This window comes from Leptonychotes weddellii, chromosome 1 (assembly GCF_054177405.1).
Source record: "Leptonychotes weddellii isolate Sample4059 chromosome 1, ASM5417740v2, whole genome shotgun sequence".
Taxonomy (NCBI): Eukaryota; Metazoa; Chordata; class Mammalia; order Carnivora; family Phocidae; genus Leptonychotes; species Leptonychotes weddellii.
In genome coordinates this window covers 173,199,910-173,217,998 of record NC_138369.1, presented here as the reverse complement: position 1 = coordinate 173,217,998, position 18,089 = coordinate 173,199,910, and the positions used below count along the sequence as shown (strand labels likewise).

The following is an 18,089-nucleotide window of genomic DNA, read 5'->3' as shown; positions in this document are numbered from 1 at the left end:
AAAAAGCTATAGAGAAATATATATTCTCTGATTTTATTAACAGTATGAGTTAGTATAGAATTTTGTGGGCAATTTGTTAGTATTTTTCAGTTTTGATTTACATTCCCTGTCTAGGAGCATAATGTACATTTACAACAAGATTTATATAAAAGTTAAGTTCAAACTGCATATTATACTTCAATATGATAAAATATTGAAAGTTTCATCTAAATTGTCATCAAAGACAAGGGGATAAATGCATTATGGTAATTGATACTATAGAATACTACTTATTTATAAAAAGAATGAGCCAGAAATTTACATGCTGAAAAGGTACCTTTTGAAGCTTCATTGCTATCTGAGAAAACATTGCAATAATAGATGTACATATATATGTGCATATTAATACATAGTGTGTGTGTGTGTGTATGTGTACATAAATTAGATTCAATTCTTACCTTTACTTCCTATAGATAAGGTATTTATTTCCTCTAGCTTCTTTCAGGAATTTTTCTTTATCTTTGAATTTCTGTAGTTTGAAAATGATATGACTAAGTATAGTTTTTGTTGTTTTATTTTGTTTTGTTTTGGGCATTTGCACTCCTCAACGTTCTCTGAGCTTCCTGGATCTGTAGTTTTGTGTCAGATATTTATTTGGGGAAGTTCTCAGTCATTAATGTTTCAGATATTTCTGTTCGGTCTCTATTTCTTCTCCTTCTGGTATTCCTATTACACATATGTTTCACCTTGTGTAGTTGTCCCATAGTTCTTTTTCTGTGGATTTTTTTCAGTCTTTTTTCTGTTTGCTTTTTTTTTTTTTTTTTTTTTTTTTTAAGAGAGAGAGGCAGGGAGGTTCAGAGGGGGAGAGAGAGAGAGAGAGAATCTTAAGCAGGCTCCATGCCCAGCACAGAGCCCAACATGGAGCTCGATATCACAACCCTGAGATCATGACCTGAGCTGAAATCAAGAGTTGGATGTTTAACCGACTGAGCCACCCAGGTGCCCCTCTGTTTGCTTTTAAGTTTTGGTATTTTCTATTAAGATCTCCACAAAGCTCAGAGATTCTTTCTTCAGCTATGTCTGGTTTACTAGTAAGCTCCTCAGGGACATTCTTCATTTCTATTAGGATGTTTTTGGTCTCTAGCACTTCTTTTGGATTCTTCTTCAGAGTTTCCATCTCTCTGCTATATGGCCCATCTCTCATGCTGTCCTATAGTGTTCTCACCATATTAATCATATACTTTAAAAAAATCTTGGTCTGATAATTCCAACATCCCTGCGTTCTCTGAATCTAGCCCTGATGCTAGTTCTACCTCTTCAAAATGATTGTTGCCTTGCGTATACCTCTTGATCCTGGGACATGATGTACTGGTTAGAAGGAACTGCTAAATATAGGCATTTACTAATGTGGTGGAATAGTGGGGTGTGGAGAGGGTGCATTCAATAATCCTATCATTAGGCCTCAGTCATTAGTAAGTCTGCACCCCTGGACTCTAAACTTCACCATTGTTTCTCGGGACTCCGCCCCTGAAATGAGTCAGGATGGTTGGAGTGGACTGGAGTTATATATTCGCCTTCTCTCACCTGGTAGTAAAGGGGGCTGGTTTGGATATCTCTCTGTACATTGAAAAGCCATTTTCACACACACACACACACACACACTCTGGCTAATTACTTTCTATTAATTTTTAATATTTTAGGTCCTTTACAACTTAAGTCTAACCAGGAAAATTCTTTCTTTTTTTTATTTATAGAAATAGCATTTATAACAGAAACTATTTATTCATCCATTTCATTGTTTTTTTAGCTGAAACGTGTTTCCCAGCAGAGTAAAAGCTAGATGATGGAAGGGACTAGTTTGCTTTTCTTCACAGTTGTATCTCTCGGGCTTAGAATAGTGCCTATGTAGGTGTTCAATAAATATGTATTAGCATAAATTAATGCTTGGGCGGACAAGAGTATAAGCATAGTTTGATAAAGTACAAATCATTCACCATTTTTATTAGATAAATGATGAGAATGCAAGATAAAGGTAAGTTTAATTTAAATGTATAAGAGCCATATAATGGAATATTCTAGAACTTTACATGAATGACATTCTGTATGCCACTGACTTTAATTTCTCTTTTCTGGAACTTGATATTCTTTAAACAAGAATACTCTAAGTGTGTAATTAACATATTCTGTAAAAATCTGCACAGTCTTATAATTGTGATAACATGAAAGTACTAGTCTAAGAATACTTCCGATCATGTTTAGAGGCCAGTAGAGATCCAGTCCATCCAAATCAGTTATATTCTATTTCCCATTGTGATTTTATATAACATTTTTGAGAAAAAAAAACTATAATATCTTCCCAATTCAAACAATGAATTTTTGAAAAAAGAGTTGAAAACTATTTTCCCAAAGCAGGGGAAATGACAATATAAAAAGTTATGATGGATAACAAACAGAGAACGAACGCCGTGTTTTCAACTTCCCAAGTCTTTAAGGTTAATTAAACCCAGCAGGACTTACACACCAAAGTGTTGATGGATAAACTACCAATTAATAGAGTGAAATAAAAATAAATGGCAGAACTTGAATATACCTCATTGTTTTGCACACAGTCACCAATATCCCTCCAGTTAATTAAGACAAAAACATGATTTCTCTTTCTTTCACCCCAAAGCCAAATCAATCAATAGTAGTTGACTCTTCCTCAGCTATATCTAGACTCCAAACATTTCTATCTGCCTATAGTACTGCTACCTTGGTCCAAAAGAATATCATTTTTTACCTGGGGTATTTCAAGATCCTCCCGCTCAATCTTTCTGATTCTAAATCTTTCCTCTGCACCTATCAACCTTCCAGTAATTCATTCTTCACAAGCAGCTAAAGTAATCTTTAAACACTTACTGGCAGTGTCCGGTCCGCTTAGTCAGTTAAGTGTCTGATCTTTGGTTTCGGATAAGGTCATGATCTCAGGTTGTGAGATCAAGCCCTGCATGGGGAGCCTCCTTGGGATTCTCTCCCTCTCCCTCACCCTCTTTTCCTATCCCAGCTCTCTCTCTCTCTCTCAAATAAATAAATAAATAAATAAATAAATAAAATCAATATAGCAATATAGCAATCAATATATTTATATATGATTATGTTATAAACACAGGGTTTTCTCAATATGCGGAAAAAAAGGCTAGAACTGAGTTTGGTATATATTTATTTAGTTAATAATACAATGTAAAAACACAGCAGGTTATTAAAAAGTAGACTTTGTTCTAATGAGGAAAGCAGGAGATACTGGATAGTGAATTGATCCCACTATGTTTACTATGGCACACATTACTATCCCATTCAAGTGTGAAGCAGAGCCTGATTTCTGTTTGTTCTTTGCTGTGTTGTGTCCAACAAGTAAGTAGGTGGCATTTTGATTGTGAAATGAATCTAATTTTTTTTGAAATGAAAATGTATGTTATCTAATTTAGCATCTCATGAAGTGAAAATATCCCTTATAGAGAGTCCGTAAGAAGTAGTCATAGACAAATTGTATAGTAGGATTGAAATAGGATTGGAGATGTAAACAAAACAAAACAAAACAAAAATGCAGCATGAAGAATGGATTTTCCTATATTGCTAAGCCTAGAAATTAATGCATGGGGCTCTACATGCCTAAATGTATGTATAGAAAAACAAATAGAAATGACTCAACAATAAAAAATAAATGAATTACTGATAAACAGAACACCACGAATGAATCTTAAAACATGATTGAATGAAAAAAGCCAGACACAAAAGAGTAAATATTACAGAAATCAATTTTTATCAAGTTCTATAGCAGCTAAAAGTTATTTATGATGAAAAGAATCAGACTAGTAGTTGCCTGGAGCAGGGGGAGGAATATGAGTTGTCTGGGTAGAAACATTAGAGAAATTTTGAGGATGATGTTAAGTTTCTGAATTTTGATAGGGCTTGGGTTATACAGATACAAACGTGTCAAAACTCATCAAATAGAACATTTTATGAATTTTACTCTATGCAAGTTTTACCTAAAGAAAATATTAACAAACCTGCATGCAATGCTAGGCAAGTTGGACTGTGTAGGGTTAAGTGTACGGATACACTTTGGAATGAAGAATAGATAAATATGGGATAAGAGAAATATAATGAAATATCTTTTGGAGAATCCAAGTAGTTGATAAATGGGTGTTGGCTATAAAATTCTTTTAATTCTTTTGTATGTTTTAGACATGTAACAGAAAGACTGTAAGATTTAAAAGGTAAAAGAAATGTTCTTAATTCTTAAGAATAGTTATTTTTGATTACAGGGTTTAATATACACACATATGTATATGTATACAAACACACATACACATACACATAAACATTGTGTATTTATATTATATGTGAGTGTGCATGTTCTCCTGTGCCTTCTAACTTTTTTTTTTCATTGAGCCTATTGTACTTTTGAGATTAGGTTCAAATCTAGCAAAACACCACCAACCCAAACAAAAAGTATTAAAACCTCTTAGTTGTCCTTTCACATGACAAAGGAGTTCCCTATAGTACTCAGCTCTATGTATTTTCCTGGAATTCATATTCTAATTGAATGAGATGCTACAGAGAGTGCCAAATTCTAACATATAGTCATCTTTTGATCAAAATTTGGAAGATTAAGTTCAGAATCCATACTAATGCATCGCATAGCACATATAACATCGCTATACCATCTTGAAACCTCTATTTAGTCATCTCCTGCACTTGAAAGAATTGGCATAATTTATGTTTTTACTCAGTTTACCCCAGTTTTTAACTCAGATTACTGTTGGTGTCCTTCTTTTATTCAATATAAACTGAAAAATGGTGGGAGAAATCATAAATACATTTGTACCACTGTCTATATTTCTATTTCTATTTCTTTTTTTCCTACTGCTATTTAAATCATGACTAATTATTTTTTTGTGTGGATCCCATTTTAAGATTTATTTTTTAATAGTTCGGTTTCAAAAGCATTTGGCTCTATAACATGTTATATTTAAGGTCATACAGACTTAAGATCGGAAAGCAGACAGTACAGTGTCCAATGGTCTTAGAGTTGAGCTCTTTACTCTGCTCAGAAAAGAAGTCCCTGAACCAAGTCTGCAAGCTTGACTACAGCACTTTTTTTTTTTAAGATTTTATTTATTTATTTGAGAGAGAGAATGAGATAGATCATGAGGGTCAGAGGGAGAAGCAGACTCCCTGCCGAGCAGGGAGCCCGATGCGGGACTCGATCCCGGGACTCCAGGATCATGACCTGAGCCGAAGGCAGTCGCTTAACCACTGAGCCACCCAGGCTTCCGACTATAGCACTTCTGTAACGTAATGCGCTGTGAGTGTCTGCTACTTACAGGTATGCAGCTTTTCCTTCTTCGAGTTCTTTACTTTTCCCGCTAGAGCCACTCTTCTTCCCGCACATTCTCCTCGTGATGCACATCAATAACCCACATTGTCTAATAAAGAAGCAGCTGACGTCCGTTACCACAAGGATTAGCAAGAGTGCCGCCACACCCAGGCCAATGACTGCTCCAAGCCCAAGACCATTAAAAAGCGTATCTTAAAAAATAAAAGAAAATAATTTTACTAAGCTCCAAATTAGAAAAAATAGACAGTTACTTTGAAAATAAATCTTAACTGAAGAGACAGGAAAAAAGTGATAGTCACTGGCAAATTTTAATCTCATAATTGCTGGGAACCATTCTCTGGCTTTTGAACAATATTTTAAGCAACTGACATGTGAATGATTTGCAATATTTTTTCAAACTTTATTTAGGAAAAAAACTCTTAAGTAGCTCTCTTTCCAATATACTTTTTGATTCCCCGAGGGGAAGATAATGAATATTATCACATCCCCAACTGTACTGTATCAGAAAGTCACAACCATTAATGGATCACCACATTGCTAGAAGGAAAATACAGTCAAAACTCCTGTAAGAAAAGATTAAATAAATGTTCTATATGGAATTATCTTAGTTTTAAGTCTTAAACTTGCAAATTATGTGTGCTCCAAGCACTTTGTTTTGACAGAGAACACATTTTAAAATATCTGTATATGAATATTTTGAGAATCATCATTTTAGAATAAATGGTTTACTTGTATTTTTTTCAGTTAATATTTTAATAAATCATATTAGACTAGAGGCAAACTTTTACAGAGCTACGGTACTTGTGACCTTTCTGAAGCTTATCATGGGAAGGTAGGGGACGATGGGAGCCATTTTTCCTTGATGTGTGGTTGCAGAAATTCCTGAAAGTCAAACAGAAATTATCCATGGAAAAGATGACTGGGAATAGGATAGAATATGCGGATTAAGCAGAAATAGCAAGGAGGAGAGTGGTAGTGAAAATGAATCAAGTAGTTGTAGATGTGGGTAGACTACACAGCCACATCAGTGTTGGCACAAAAATAAGCACCATGGAAAGAGATTAAACTGGAGATACGGTGTTATCTAGAGGGAAAAGAATAGGATTCCTATAAGACAATTTTAGAGAATTACTCGAAATGATTCTTTTTTAAAAAACTTTATTTGACAGATAGAGAGTGCACACACAAGCAGGGGGAGCGGCAGGCAGAGGGAGAGGGATAAGCAGGCTTCCCACCTAGCCTAGCTGGGAGCCCCACATAGGGCTCGATCCCAGGACCCTGGCATCATGATCTGAGCCGAAGGCAGACGCTTAACCCACTGAGCCATCCAGGCGCCTCTATTTAAAGTGATTCTTAACCCAATTATGTTAACATTTGTATACATAACATTATAAAATTATAATTCTCCTTTTTAATGATAAAATGCATTTATTACTCAGCATCATAATGGCATCTTAAATATATAAGAGATGTGTAATGCAAGTGACAGACAGGGACAGATGCAGACTTGGTTTGGAGAAAACCACTTCTGAAAAAATACATATGTAAAACAAAGTTTTTCTAAGTTATATTTTTAAAATTCGGTGTAATATTTTAATAATGACTTGAAGAGATTGTGATCTAAAGGAATCGATATAACTTTTTATTTTAAATCAATAAGCTGGTGCTGAATGATGACACACCTGTCTGAATCTTAGTTGATTTTTCTTTTTTTTTTTAATTTTATTTATTTATTTGACAGAGCGAGACACAGCAAGAGAGGGAATACAAGCAGGGGGAGAGGGAGAAGCAGGCTTCCCGCAGAGCAGGGAGCCCGATGCGGGGCTTGGTCCCAGGACTCTGGGATCATGACCTGAGCCGAAGGCAGACGCCTAACGACTGAGCCACCCAGGCGCCACCTCTTAGTTGATTTTTCTACTGAATGACTGAGCCTCGCATCTATATTTATCTTTTTTTTTCCCCCCAGGAAACACATGTTTTATAAAAAAAAAAAAATCATTCTATCCATGACATCTTTCCTGGCACTTTCCCCAGCGACTCTGTGATTGACCTGTGCTAAAACATGGAGGTTCTTCTACAGCATCTCCGTGAAGTTACAGGTGAGAATTCCTTAAGTATTGAATCAACAAACTTACAGCTCCCATGCCCAAGCAAGTATACTTTTGATTGTAATTCTTTTATTTCTGATAAAGAAAAACAGGAGACAAACATATAATTGTGTTAGAGGAAAATTAATTTTTTCCTGCCATTTTCAGAATCTCCGTTCCCCATCAAACTTTACCATACTACTTGGGTAGTGATAGTTTAGGAAAATTGCCTAGCTAAGATCCAGAGAAATTACTAGTTTCCATAGCACTGTTCTTGTATCACATGAACCCACTTTGAGGAAAGACTGAAGAGACAATTAAAAATCATTTTATACATTTTCTTTCATTATCCATTTTTAAATATATAAATGAGTCTTACCTGAATGTACCATTACAATATAATAAGGACAATTCACCTAATGAAATTTCTTTGACTACATGTCAAGCTAAATTTTTTTTTTCAAAATCCACAGGAATTCATTTTGATATACTGCACATGATTCAACTACCAAAGCTCAGAAAAGAGGAGTTGAAAATATGAATCTGATTGGGCATTAGACCCTCTGAACATATTGACTCAATAATCCTGTGCTTTAAACTAGTCACTCCTCTTCCACTTCACTTAGGTCCTTCTCACATGCAGAACGGTTCTAGACAATAAATCCCACAGATCAATGATGATCTACCTGGCCCATTATTAGATCTTCATTTACCTTTTTTTTTTCCTAAATGCAAGTTCCACACCCAGCATAGAGCCCAATGCAGGGCTTGAACTCACAACCCTGGGATTGAGATCTGAGCTGAGATCAAGAGTCGGACACTTAACCCTCTGAGCCAACAGGCACCCTTTTATTTACCTTTTTTTTTAAGTATGAAGAGACTGGCTTTCTACTTAAATGCACTGAACCTGGTGTCCATCACATATTGCTGTAAAACCTTGGGTGAGGCAGCTAAATTCTCTTAAGACTGAGATGCCACTTTATTAAAATGAGGGCAATTACAGAAACAGCAACAATCAAAAACTAGATCATAGGGTTTTTGGAAAGACTGTTGTGAATATAATAATGTACTTAATACCTCTATCACTTATTGCTCAGGTCAGAGTAAAAATCTAACAAGTATTGGCAATAGTATTATTATTATTATTACTACTACTACTACTATTATTTTGCTATTGTAAAATACTAGGGAAATGAGGTTTTGGTGGAAAAAATAGACCATCTAAAGTTAAACTAGTCTATGGGCGCCTGGGTGGCTCAGTTGGTTAAGCGACTGCCTTCGGCTCAGGTCATGGTCCCGGAGTCCTGGGATCGAGTCCCACATCAGGTTCCTGGCTCGGCGGGGAGCCTGCTTCTCCCTCTGACCCTCTCCCCTCTCATGCTGTTTCTCTCTCTCTCTCTCTCTTTCTCAAATAAATAAATAAATAAAATCTTAAAATATAGATATTTAAAGTTAAACTAGTCTATGAACATATTTCTTTCATCAGCACCCTAAGGTGGGACACGATCTCTTATTAAACACTGATTATTCTCTTGAGAATACAGTCATTTTTACTTATGTTTAGCTAGTTAGCTTTTAAATGATAAATATTTTATTTGTGACCTTTTTAGCACTAAACCAGCATATTGCTCTGCTTCATTTCCATCTTTAGAAAAGCTCTTAGAAACATTATATTTGTAAAGCACCTTATGGTAAAGGAATATTGATGCTAAAATAGCTATTACTTTTTTTTTTTCCTAGGGAAACAAAATTATACCTTTTAAACTCATGATTATAAATGTTGAAGGTTACTTGAAGTTATTTTTATGGAAAACCAAATTTGTTTTGTCATTGCAGAGGATAGGATGTATAGCAAGTAGGTTTATGTAATAGATACTTAATTTTCTTTTAAAAGTTATGTTTTTTTTTTAATTGGCTTAAGAATGTATTTAAATGCTAATATTTTCTCACATCCCATGAAGTTAGGCTATAATAACTATGAAAGCCAAATTTTCTAATTTTTTTTTTCTGACACCTATTTATTCTGGTGGGGAAGTTTACTTATTTGTCTTTGGCTTTTTCACAGACAAAATCATGACCACATGTAAAATTACATCACTAGGATTTGGGGACTAACAATGATTTATTTTTTCAGTAACATACAGAAAATACTTTCTTTTTAAGTTAATTCGTTTTTTTTTTTTTTAAAGATTTTTTTATTTATTTGTCAGAGAGAGAGAGAGCACAAGCAAGGGGAGTGGGAGAGGGAGAAGCAGGCTCCCTGCTGAGCAAGGAGCCCGATGTGGGACTCCATCCCAGGACCCTGGGATCATGACCCGAGCTGAAGGCAGACGCTTAACCGACTGAGCCACTCAGGCGTCCCTCAATTACAGTTTTAATTATTGAATTAATTGAGACTGAACATAGCAATCATTTAAAGGATTTTAAGTTCAACTTTTCTATTTTAGCTTTCCAGAATATTTACACGTGTGTTTTACAATATATGATATTTTATGATAATTTTTACAACTCCATCACATAGGAAAACAATGTTATCAGCTCTACTTTACACATAAGGAAATTGAGGTCCAGAGAGGGCAGTGGCCTAAGTCACAGGATAACCCTTGATATTAGATCAGTACAAATGAAGACTATGTAGCTTCAGGTTTTATATTGTTTATACCTGTGTTAGATTTATGTTGTGTATCATCAAATAATCAGGAGAGGAATAACATAGTAAATAAATTAAAATGTGTAGTTTCTTACAGAAAAATGTCCATTTTTTCCCCCAGACTGCTAGACAAGGAACAACTATTTAAATGATGTACAACAATATAAATCATTTTTTTATGTATTCTTGCTATTAGCTCTTTGTACTGCTCTTTGAAAAAGGGAATTTTATATTAGAATTTAATAAGAATAAATAATTTAGGAATTATAAAGTTTAAACATTTATTTTTTTGGTATATATTTTATTATTGAAAGCAAATAGGAGAATCAGGCTGACTGAATTTCTATAACTTTCCTCCCACCTGACCTTCCGTCGCATGAGATTTAGAAATTGGCAAGCTGAATCAATACAAGTTCCCAGACCTTTGTGTAATTACATCTTAATTGAAATAAACACATACAATCAAAGCATTAAAATAAGAAAAGAGAACTTCATTTTAAATTTTGTCACATGCATGTTTTCATGTTTCTGTTGTAGAAATTAACTCACAACTAAAACACTGAATTAATTTTCTGTGAAATTTATTGCAACTGATAATACTAGTTTTTCAAAAACCTGTATACTACATTCATAAAACTGGTCTTGCTTTTTGACTTCTTAGATAGTTTAGTATTTTATTTACCTATTTTTCTATGTGTACATATCATCTTCTCCAAATAGATTGAGAATGACTTTCAGACTTGGAAAAGTAATAAAAACATGAAGAAAAAAAAATTTTTTTAATCTAATAGGTCCGAAAAATGGAGATTTCATTTTTGCTCTCAGAATAGTGGTAGCTATTTCCATGAGAGATATTCCTAAGTATCAGTAAGTAAACAGTGTATGAAAAACAAGAAGACATTCAAAAACCTTTTGGTGTTTCTCATAACATCGCTAGGTACTATATATTCCAATAACGCAGGAGGTATACTTGTCTCCTGCTTGTATGTTCTTCCTTCATCCTGCTCAGAGTAACACACTTTCAAACATCAAATGATCTATGGAAAATCTAGGTGTAAATCTATACACATATATGTCCTATCTGAAAAGAGGTGAAGCAGGTAGCTTTTTGCAATTGGGCTCCATCTGAGCCATGATGGTCAGCTACTTTAAAATCAGACGTCTGGATTATCTCAAGATTTTGCGGCTGCATAGTTAAAAAAAAAAAAGACTATCAAACCATTTATGCTTCACAAACCTTCCTTGAGTACTGCCTAATTAGTGTAGAACATATGTATGATATGTACTAAAATCGAACTAATAAAAATTAACATAAATCTTTAGGTTTATACATCCTTTTAAGTCCTTTTCTACTTACGAAGTCCAAGTTCCTAAAATTTCATTTCATTTCATTAACACAACCAAAGAACAAAAGAGTAAAATTTTTATATTAACTAGGGCATACAGTTAATAGTAAGCGCTTTCACCAGGATTATGGTAATCTTGCATTATAGAAGGCATACTCTAGGGTAATATATCCTTAAAAAAAAAGACATTGCACTAATTTAAAAACCAACTACCATCCCTAAGGATTTCACACAGTTTCTCATCGTGTTGTTAGACGAACTGTTTTCAAAAACCACCTGTCACTTACAGACTTGGGAATTATCTTAAATTGGTAAATTAAATTTATGTTTTGTGATTTTTCTCCTAGGATCCCCCAAATTAACAAAGAATAAAAAAGTGTAGCAGAGAGAGCAAAAGTATAGATATGAGACAAGGGGGCGCCTGGGTGGCTCAAGTTGGTTAAGCGCCTGCCTTCGGCTCAGGTCATGATCCTGGAGTCCCTGGATCGAGTCCCGCATCGGGCTCCCTGCTCAGCGGGGGGTCTGCTTCTCCCTCTGACCCTCTTCCCTCTTGTGCTGTCTCTCATTCTCTCTCTCAAATAAATAAATAAAATCTTTAAAAAAAAAAAAGAAATGAGACAAGGGTCTAGACTGGTTCAACAAAATAATTTTTTTAAAAGTTATACAAATTTTAATAAGTTTCACAATTTCAAAAACGATGGGAATACAAAAAATAAAGTCTAATCACAACATTCCCCCAGCACAGACAAAGCTGCAGCCTTTACATTTCTTGACATTAACCCACTTGTCAAGAAAGAAAATAGCATTTTCCAACCCATGGAGTTGTGTAGAGAAATGTCTTATTATGCATTTATAAGACTTTCTATTCTCTACTGGGAATACCGACCTGCTAAACAGAACCTAAATCATGTGAAATTTGTCTTTGGACTTGATAGTCTTCTCTCCACTAAACTAAATGGGGACTCAGGCATGTGTAAATGTGATATTTATATATTTTAGGTATTTAGAAAAAATCATTACAAATATCTGTTTTTATATATTTGAAAAAAAAAACACATGACTTTCAGGTCAACTTGGTAGGTGTAATCACAAATAAAAAAAAGTAAGCTTTGATTTATTCATATTATAAAATTCACTATTAAAGAGGGAAGTGTTAAAACCAATGATATTACAATCTGAGCACAACGTCTCACACTATTTCCATTTCTCCAAATACCACATTTCTCTTCTATGTCATGACCATGGGCCTCCTGCATTATGGTGCCTGGTGTTCATCCCTGAATTGATGGATCCATTCCATTTTGATTCATATTTAATTTCCCTGTTTGAAACAAAGGCTTGGACTTCTGAGGTTTCCAATGTCTGGTTAATACCCATTAAACTGTATTAATTAGAAAGAAGGAGAACATCATTACAAATTGCCTCAGCAAGGAGGATTAAAAATACTATTTTCCATTAATTTAAAAAATTTAAAAATCAAATAGCAAACTCAAGAGCCACTGTTAATTGGATTTTATATTTTTCATCCCCTCTAAGCTACTTTTATTATTGCTTCCCCATACACCCAGAAAAAAATGGAGTGTACCCTCCTAAGATATATGTTTTTCATTTAAATTATAAACAGGTAATATTTTATAACATATTTATACTTTGATAGAAACAATGCAATGTATTGTTCATACATTTTTGTGGCTCACACACTGCAATATCTATATAATTAAATCATAATTACAATTTTTTTCTGTTTCATTATCGATAAAATGTAGGTAATATTTCTCATGTATCCTAGCTAAAATATGCTTTGAGAATCATACTATGAAAATGGTTTGGGAATTCCAAAGAACTGCACAAATGCATTATTATTTCATTTGTTATACTTATTACTTTATGCTCACTTTGTTTATAGTAACTTCTTATTTTATTTGTTTACAGTATTTTCTTTTAAAAAATAGAACTTCTCTACTTTTACCCAAAACCTTCCTAGATTTTAGAAGCTTAAACATTTGAATATTGCTAACATTTATGAACTATGATGCATAAAAATAATTGTAAATACATATTTACATTTTACAAATGATTTTTATTGTTGTTTTTGATAAATTATCTTCATTAACATATAAGGTTTAAGATCATTTTCATTCTTGTGGTTTTAGATGTGCATTTCACTGTGACTAGAACTCAACATTGTTAAATATTATCCTTTTTTATTTGTCCGTTATTCATATAACAAGTTATCTTTCTGGTCATTCCCATACTTCTGTATGTCAAATGAAAATCTTTCTTGATCTTTGTAAGATTGATGTTAAAATAAATGAAAGCAAAAGAATTATTAAAAATTCTCTTATTGTCTCTGATAGATGAAATTGACTTTTGCCTGGTTTGGGATAAGAATATATCCTTTTTTTTTTTTTTTTTTGGTATTCTCTTCTGTAATTCACTTGCCTTCTTTACCTCACCATTAGATTTTTTTGTTGCTGTTATCATTATTATTTCTTTTGTTGTTATGGTTATTTTGTGCATTTTACACACATTGGTCTTCACTGAAATAAAAAATAAGATTGAAACTTTCAACAGATTATTGCCATGTGAATCAAAACCTCCTCCTTAAAATAAAGACTGTACCTCTTTTGTGTTCTAATCTTTTCTCTGTCATACCTTGGTTCCCTCTTGGACAGCTTCTAGTATTCATAAGATAATGAAAGCATTTACATCATTCAGCGTCCTGACAAAATGCACTTATTAGCAACTTTTTAAGTACACTCAAGTTCATATTATTCAGATATTTAACTGCTTAGAGAACTAGCTGAATGAAAACTCTGCAGGTGCAGCATGAATTATCAGGCATGCAGTTTTCAAAGAACAATGAAAAGAAAAAAGTATGTAATGCTGGTAATATCTGTGATGGCTGTGAAAGGGCACTGTTACCAGGGAAAACAAAACTGCAGAGTTTTTTATAAGGGATTGCATTTTGGGAAAGGAATCTTGGGATTTCAATATTCAAAATCTTTACAAATATATAAAAAATGAAAAGTTACCATCATGAAAGGAGTATATAATTGTATGAAATTGCACTATTTATAAGTGTATTGTGCCCAGCCTGACAAAGTTTTAATTTTTAGGATCACATAAAAGTAATTTGCTGTGTATTAAAGGGACATGTATTGAGTTCATTGGAGCTCTCTCAATAATCTAAAAACAAATTATAAAAGTTCATGTCAGAGATTAAAACTTGATAATCCTTGATAATACAATTTGTGGATCCACACATTAATTTAAAAGGTTGAAATTTTCAGATTTTTTTAAAAAGATTTATTTAGGGCGCCTGAGTGGCTCAGTCTGTTAAGCGTCTGCCTTGGGCTCAGGTCACGCTCTCAGGGTTCTGGGATTGAGTCCCGCATCGGGCTCCCTGCTCAGTCGAGAGCCTGCTTCTCCCTCTCCCTCTGCCTGCCGCTTTGCCTACTTGTGCTCACTTTCTATGTCTCTGTCAAATAAATAAATAAAATCTTAAAAAAAAAGATTTATTTATTTATTTTAGAGAAAGAGGGAGAGAGCATGTAGGGAGAGAGGAGAGTAATAGAGGGAGAGAGAGAAGAGAAACTCATGCAGATTCCACGCTGAGCTTGAGCCCAGTGCAGAGCTCGATCTCATGACCCTGCAATCATGACCTAAGCTGAAACCAAGAGTTGGATGTTTAGCCTACTGTGCCACCCAGGTACCCCTGAAATTTTCAGATTTTATATATTACAAATAAAATTCATCAATAATTTTTGTATTATTCAAATATATTAACAAAGCCTACTGTTGTTACTTGTATGTGTTTAAAATCCTCAAGCTTTCAGTACATTTTAATAAGATGGTCATGATTTTTCTAGGTATACTCAGTTAAGCAATATTGATGTAGATGGTTGCTTGCTTACTACCAAATTTCTTTGGGGGAGGAGGGTGAAGATTGTATTTTACATCACCTATTTCTTACCACTATGTCTCTATTCTTTATTTTGATTCTTATGTTAAAATGTTCTTTACATGTATAACTATTTTTATGTATATATGTAAGACTCATACGTGTGTGTGTGTGTATATATATATATATATAAACTCAATGATAATCCAAAATTTCCCTTCAAATCACTTCTCCCTACTAGGAAGTATTATTTGAGAGAAGGTGGGTTAAGAGGGCAGCACACATAAACCAGACTTTATTTATTTATTTATCTATTTTCTCATTTATGTTTACTATCTGATTTGGGGCAAGACAATTAGCTAATTGAGGATATTTGGTTGGTAATGGAAAAGGAATTGTAAACATGTATATTATATAAATGGTATTTATAATTATAAAACTCTATACATTTTCCTAAGAATGTCTTTTCTTATATATGTTTGTTTACAAAGACAGAATTATAAATTAACTATCTTTTCAAAATATTTTCTAGTCCTTTGATACTACAGAAATATTTTTGCCCAAGGCTAAATTGGGCAAAAATGCATGATCACCCTTTATTTTAGCTCAATGTTATTAAACAGTTTTATCAAGCAGTTGTGAAGATAAAATATGAAAAAAGCAAAAGACTCTCTTCTCTGGGGACTCATATGAATTGGGAGAGATGAATAAGACATGTAACTTAGAAACTGAAATGCAGTGCAACTGATTGCTTTACTAGTGGTAAAAATTAATGTAGCCTGAGCAGATAGGTGGGAAAGCATATAAGTTAGTAGTTAGTGGTCAAGTAAGACATGATCGAGAAGACAATATTCGAAAGCTATTGAAGAATGAGAAACTTTCCATGTGATGAAAGGAGTTTATTTCAGTCAGAACATGCTATGAGCAAACATGGAAATGTATGAAAATAAATGGTATGTTTTGAAATTAGCATAGATATACAAATATTAGAGTTAAGATATTGAGGATGATTGAAGTAGGTCGGAGTTAAGTGAATAAAATGAAGAAGTTAAAAATAATGGACCCTGAAACTGAGTAGATAGACAAATAAATCACCCAAACCAAAATCAACCACCACCACCATCACCACCAAAACCTCAAAAGTGTGATCTTTCCCCAAAAGATGGTAGAGAAGTGTTAGAGATACATAGACAGGAAAGTAGAACCTGTTGCAGGGAGGGAGCTAGTGGAGGCCTGGGCTATGGCTTGGAATGTCTTTCCAGTCTTCCCTCTCTCTTATTCCATGCCCATTTCCATAATGCACCCAGGTTTGTCAATCTCTGCTTGATGTTTGAAGCAGTGAGGAAGTAGTTAGACTCAGCCTGGAACATGTGATTAGTGATTGAATCAGCATTAGATAATTAGTGTCCATTAATATATTTTAAAAATAGACACTGTATAAGATAAAATATTATCATTTGCATAATGTATATTTACAATTATGTATAATTATTATTTTTTTTTTAATTTTATTTATTTATTTGACAGAGAGATAGAGAACACAAGTAGGCAGAGAAGCAGGCAGAGGGAGAGGGAGAAGCAGACTCCCCGCAGAGCAGGGAGCCCGATGTGGGACTCGATCCCAGGACCCTGGGATCATGACCTGAACCGAAGGCAGCCGCTTAACCGACTGAGCCACCCAGGCGCCCCTACAATTATGTATAATTATTCTGTATACTTTTAAGTGGAATGACATTGCAAGAGGCTCATCATCTTCACACCGTTTTTTGTTTTTTGTTTTAATCTACACAATCCTCCTTAAGGTTTTAATATTTATCTTTTGAGAACAATTCACTGTAAAAAGAAACACTCTAAAATATAAAGTTATTGGGCGCCTGGGTGGCTCAGTTGGTTAAGCGACTGCCTTCGGCTCAGGTCATGATCCTGGAGTCCCTGGATCTAGTCCCGCATCGGGCTCCCTGCTCAGCGTGGAGCCTGCTTCTCCCTCTGACCCTCCCCCCTCTCATGTGCTCTCTGTCTCTCTCATTCTCTCTGTCTCAAATAAATAAATAAAATCTTTAAAAAATAAATAAAAATAAATAAAATAAAATATAAAGTTATTATTTTTCTATGGGAGTGTTGATGGAAACCTGTCAGTCTCAGAAAAAGTTAAAATAATATATTTAATGTAAGAAAAATAATTAAAGAACTAAGCTGTGCTAAATTTTGAAAAAAAGTTGGCTAAACACTTACAGATAACAACACACTTGATAAATGTTTCAAATAACTGAAAATTTAGAAATGAATATTTGTAAGTGTTGTTACAAATCTGGTGCAACAATAAACCACGAGAGACTGTGAAATATCTAAAGTCCTTGCACAACAGAATACCTACGGTCTTAACTACACTGACATTTCAAATTGCTAAGTGTGCTTGAATGGAAACCATTGACCATTTCACACACAAAAAAGAAAGAGCTATAAAATATTTTATGTCATATTTATTCAAACTGCTCTTTTGAAATTTATTCTTATCTCACTAACTCTATACTTTCTCCATATGAAGTTTAAATCTTATGATATGTGTTCAGTTTTCTTTGGTGAAGGTGATTTAGGTATTTCTCATAAGATAATGAAGGTTTGGGGTGCCTGGGTGGCTCAGTCGTTAAGCGTCTGCCTTCCGCTCAGGTCATGATCCCAGGGTCCTGGGATCGAGCCCTGCATCAGGCTCCCTGCTCGGCAGGAAGCCTGCTTCTCCCTCTCA

At 34.1% G+C, this 18,089-nt stretch overlaps 1 protein-coding gene across 1 annotated transcript in view; it reads right to left on the bottom strand.

Annotated features, from left to right (window-relative positions):
- Nucleotides 1-18,089, bottom strand: part of NCAM2 (neural cell adhesion molecule 2) — a 470,380-nt gene that overhangs the window by 8,939 nt on the left and 443,352 nt on the right. The window contains exon 16 of the mRNA XM_006727618.2: nt 5,346-5,550. Within this exon, the coding sequence (XP_006727681.1) occupies nt 5,346-5,550 (205 nt within the window). The remainder of the gene's footprint in view (nt 1-5,345; nt 5,551-18,089) is intronic.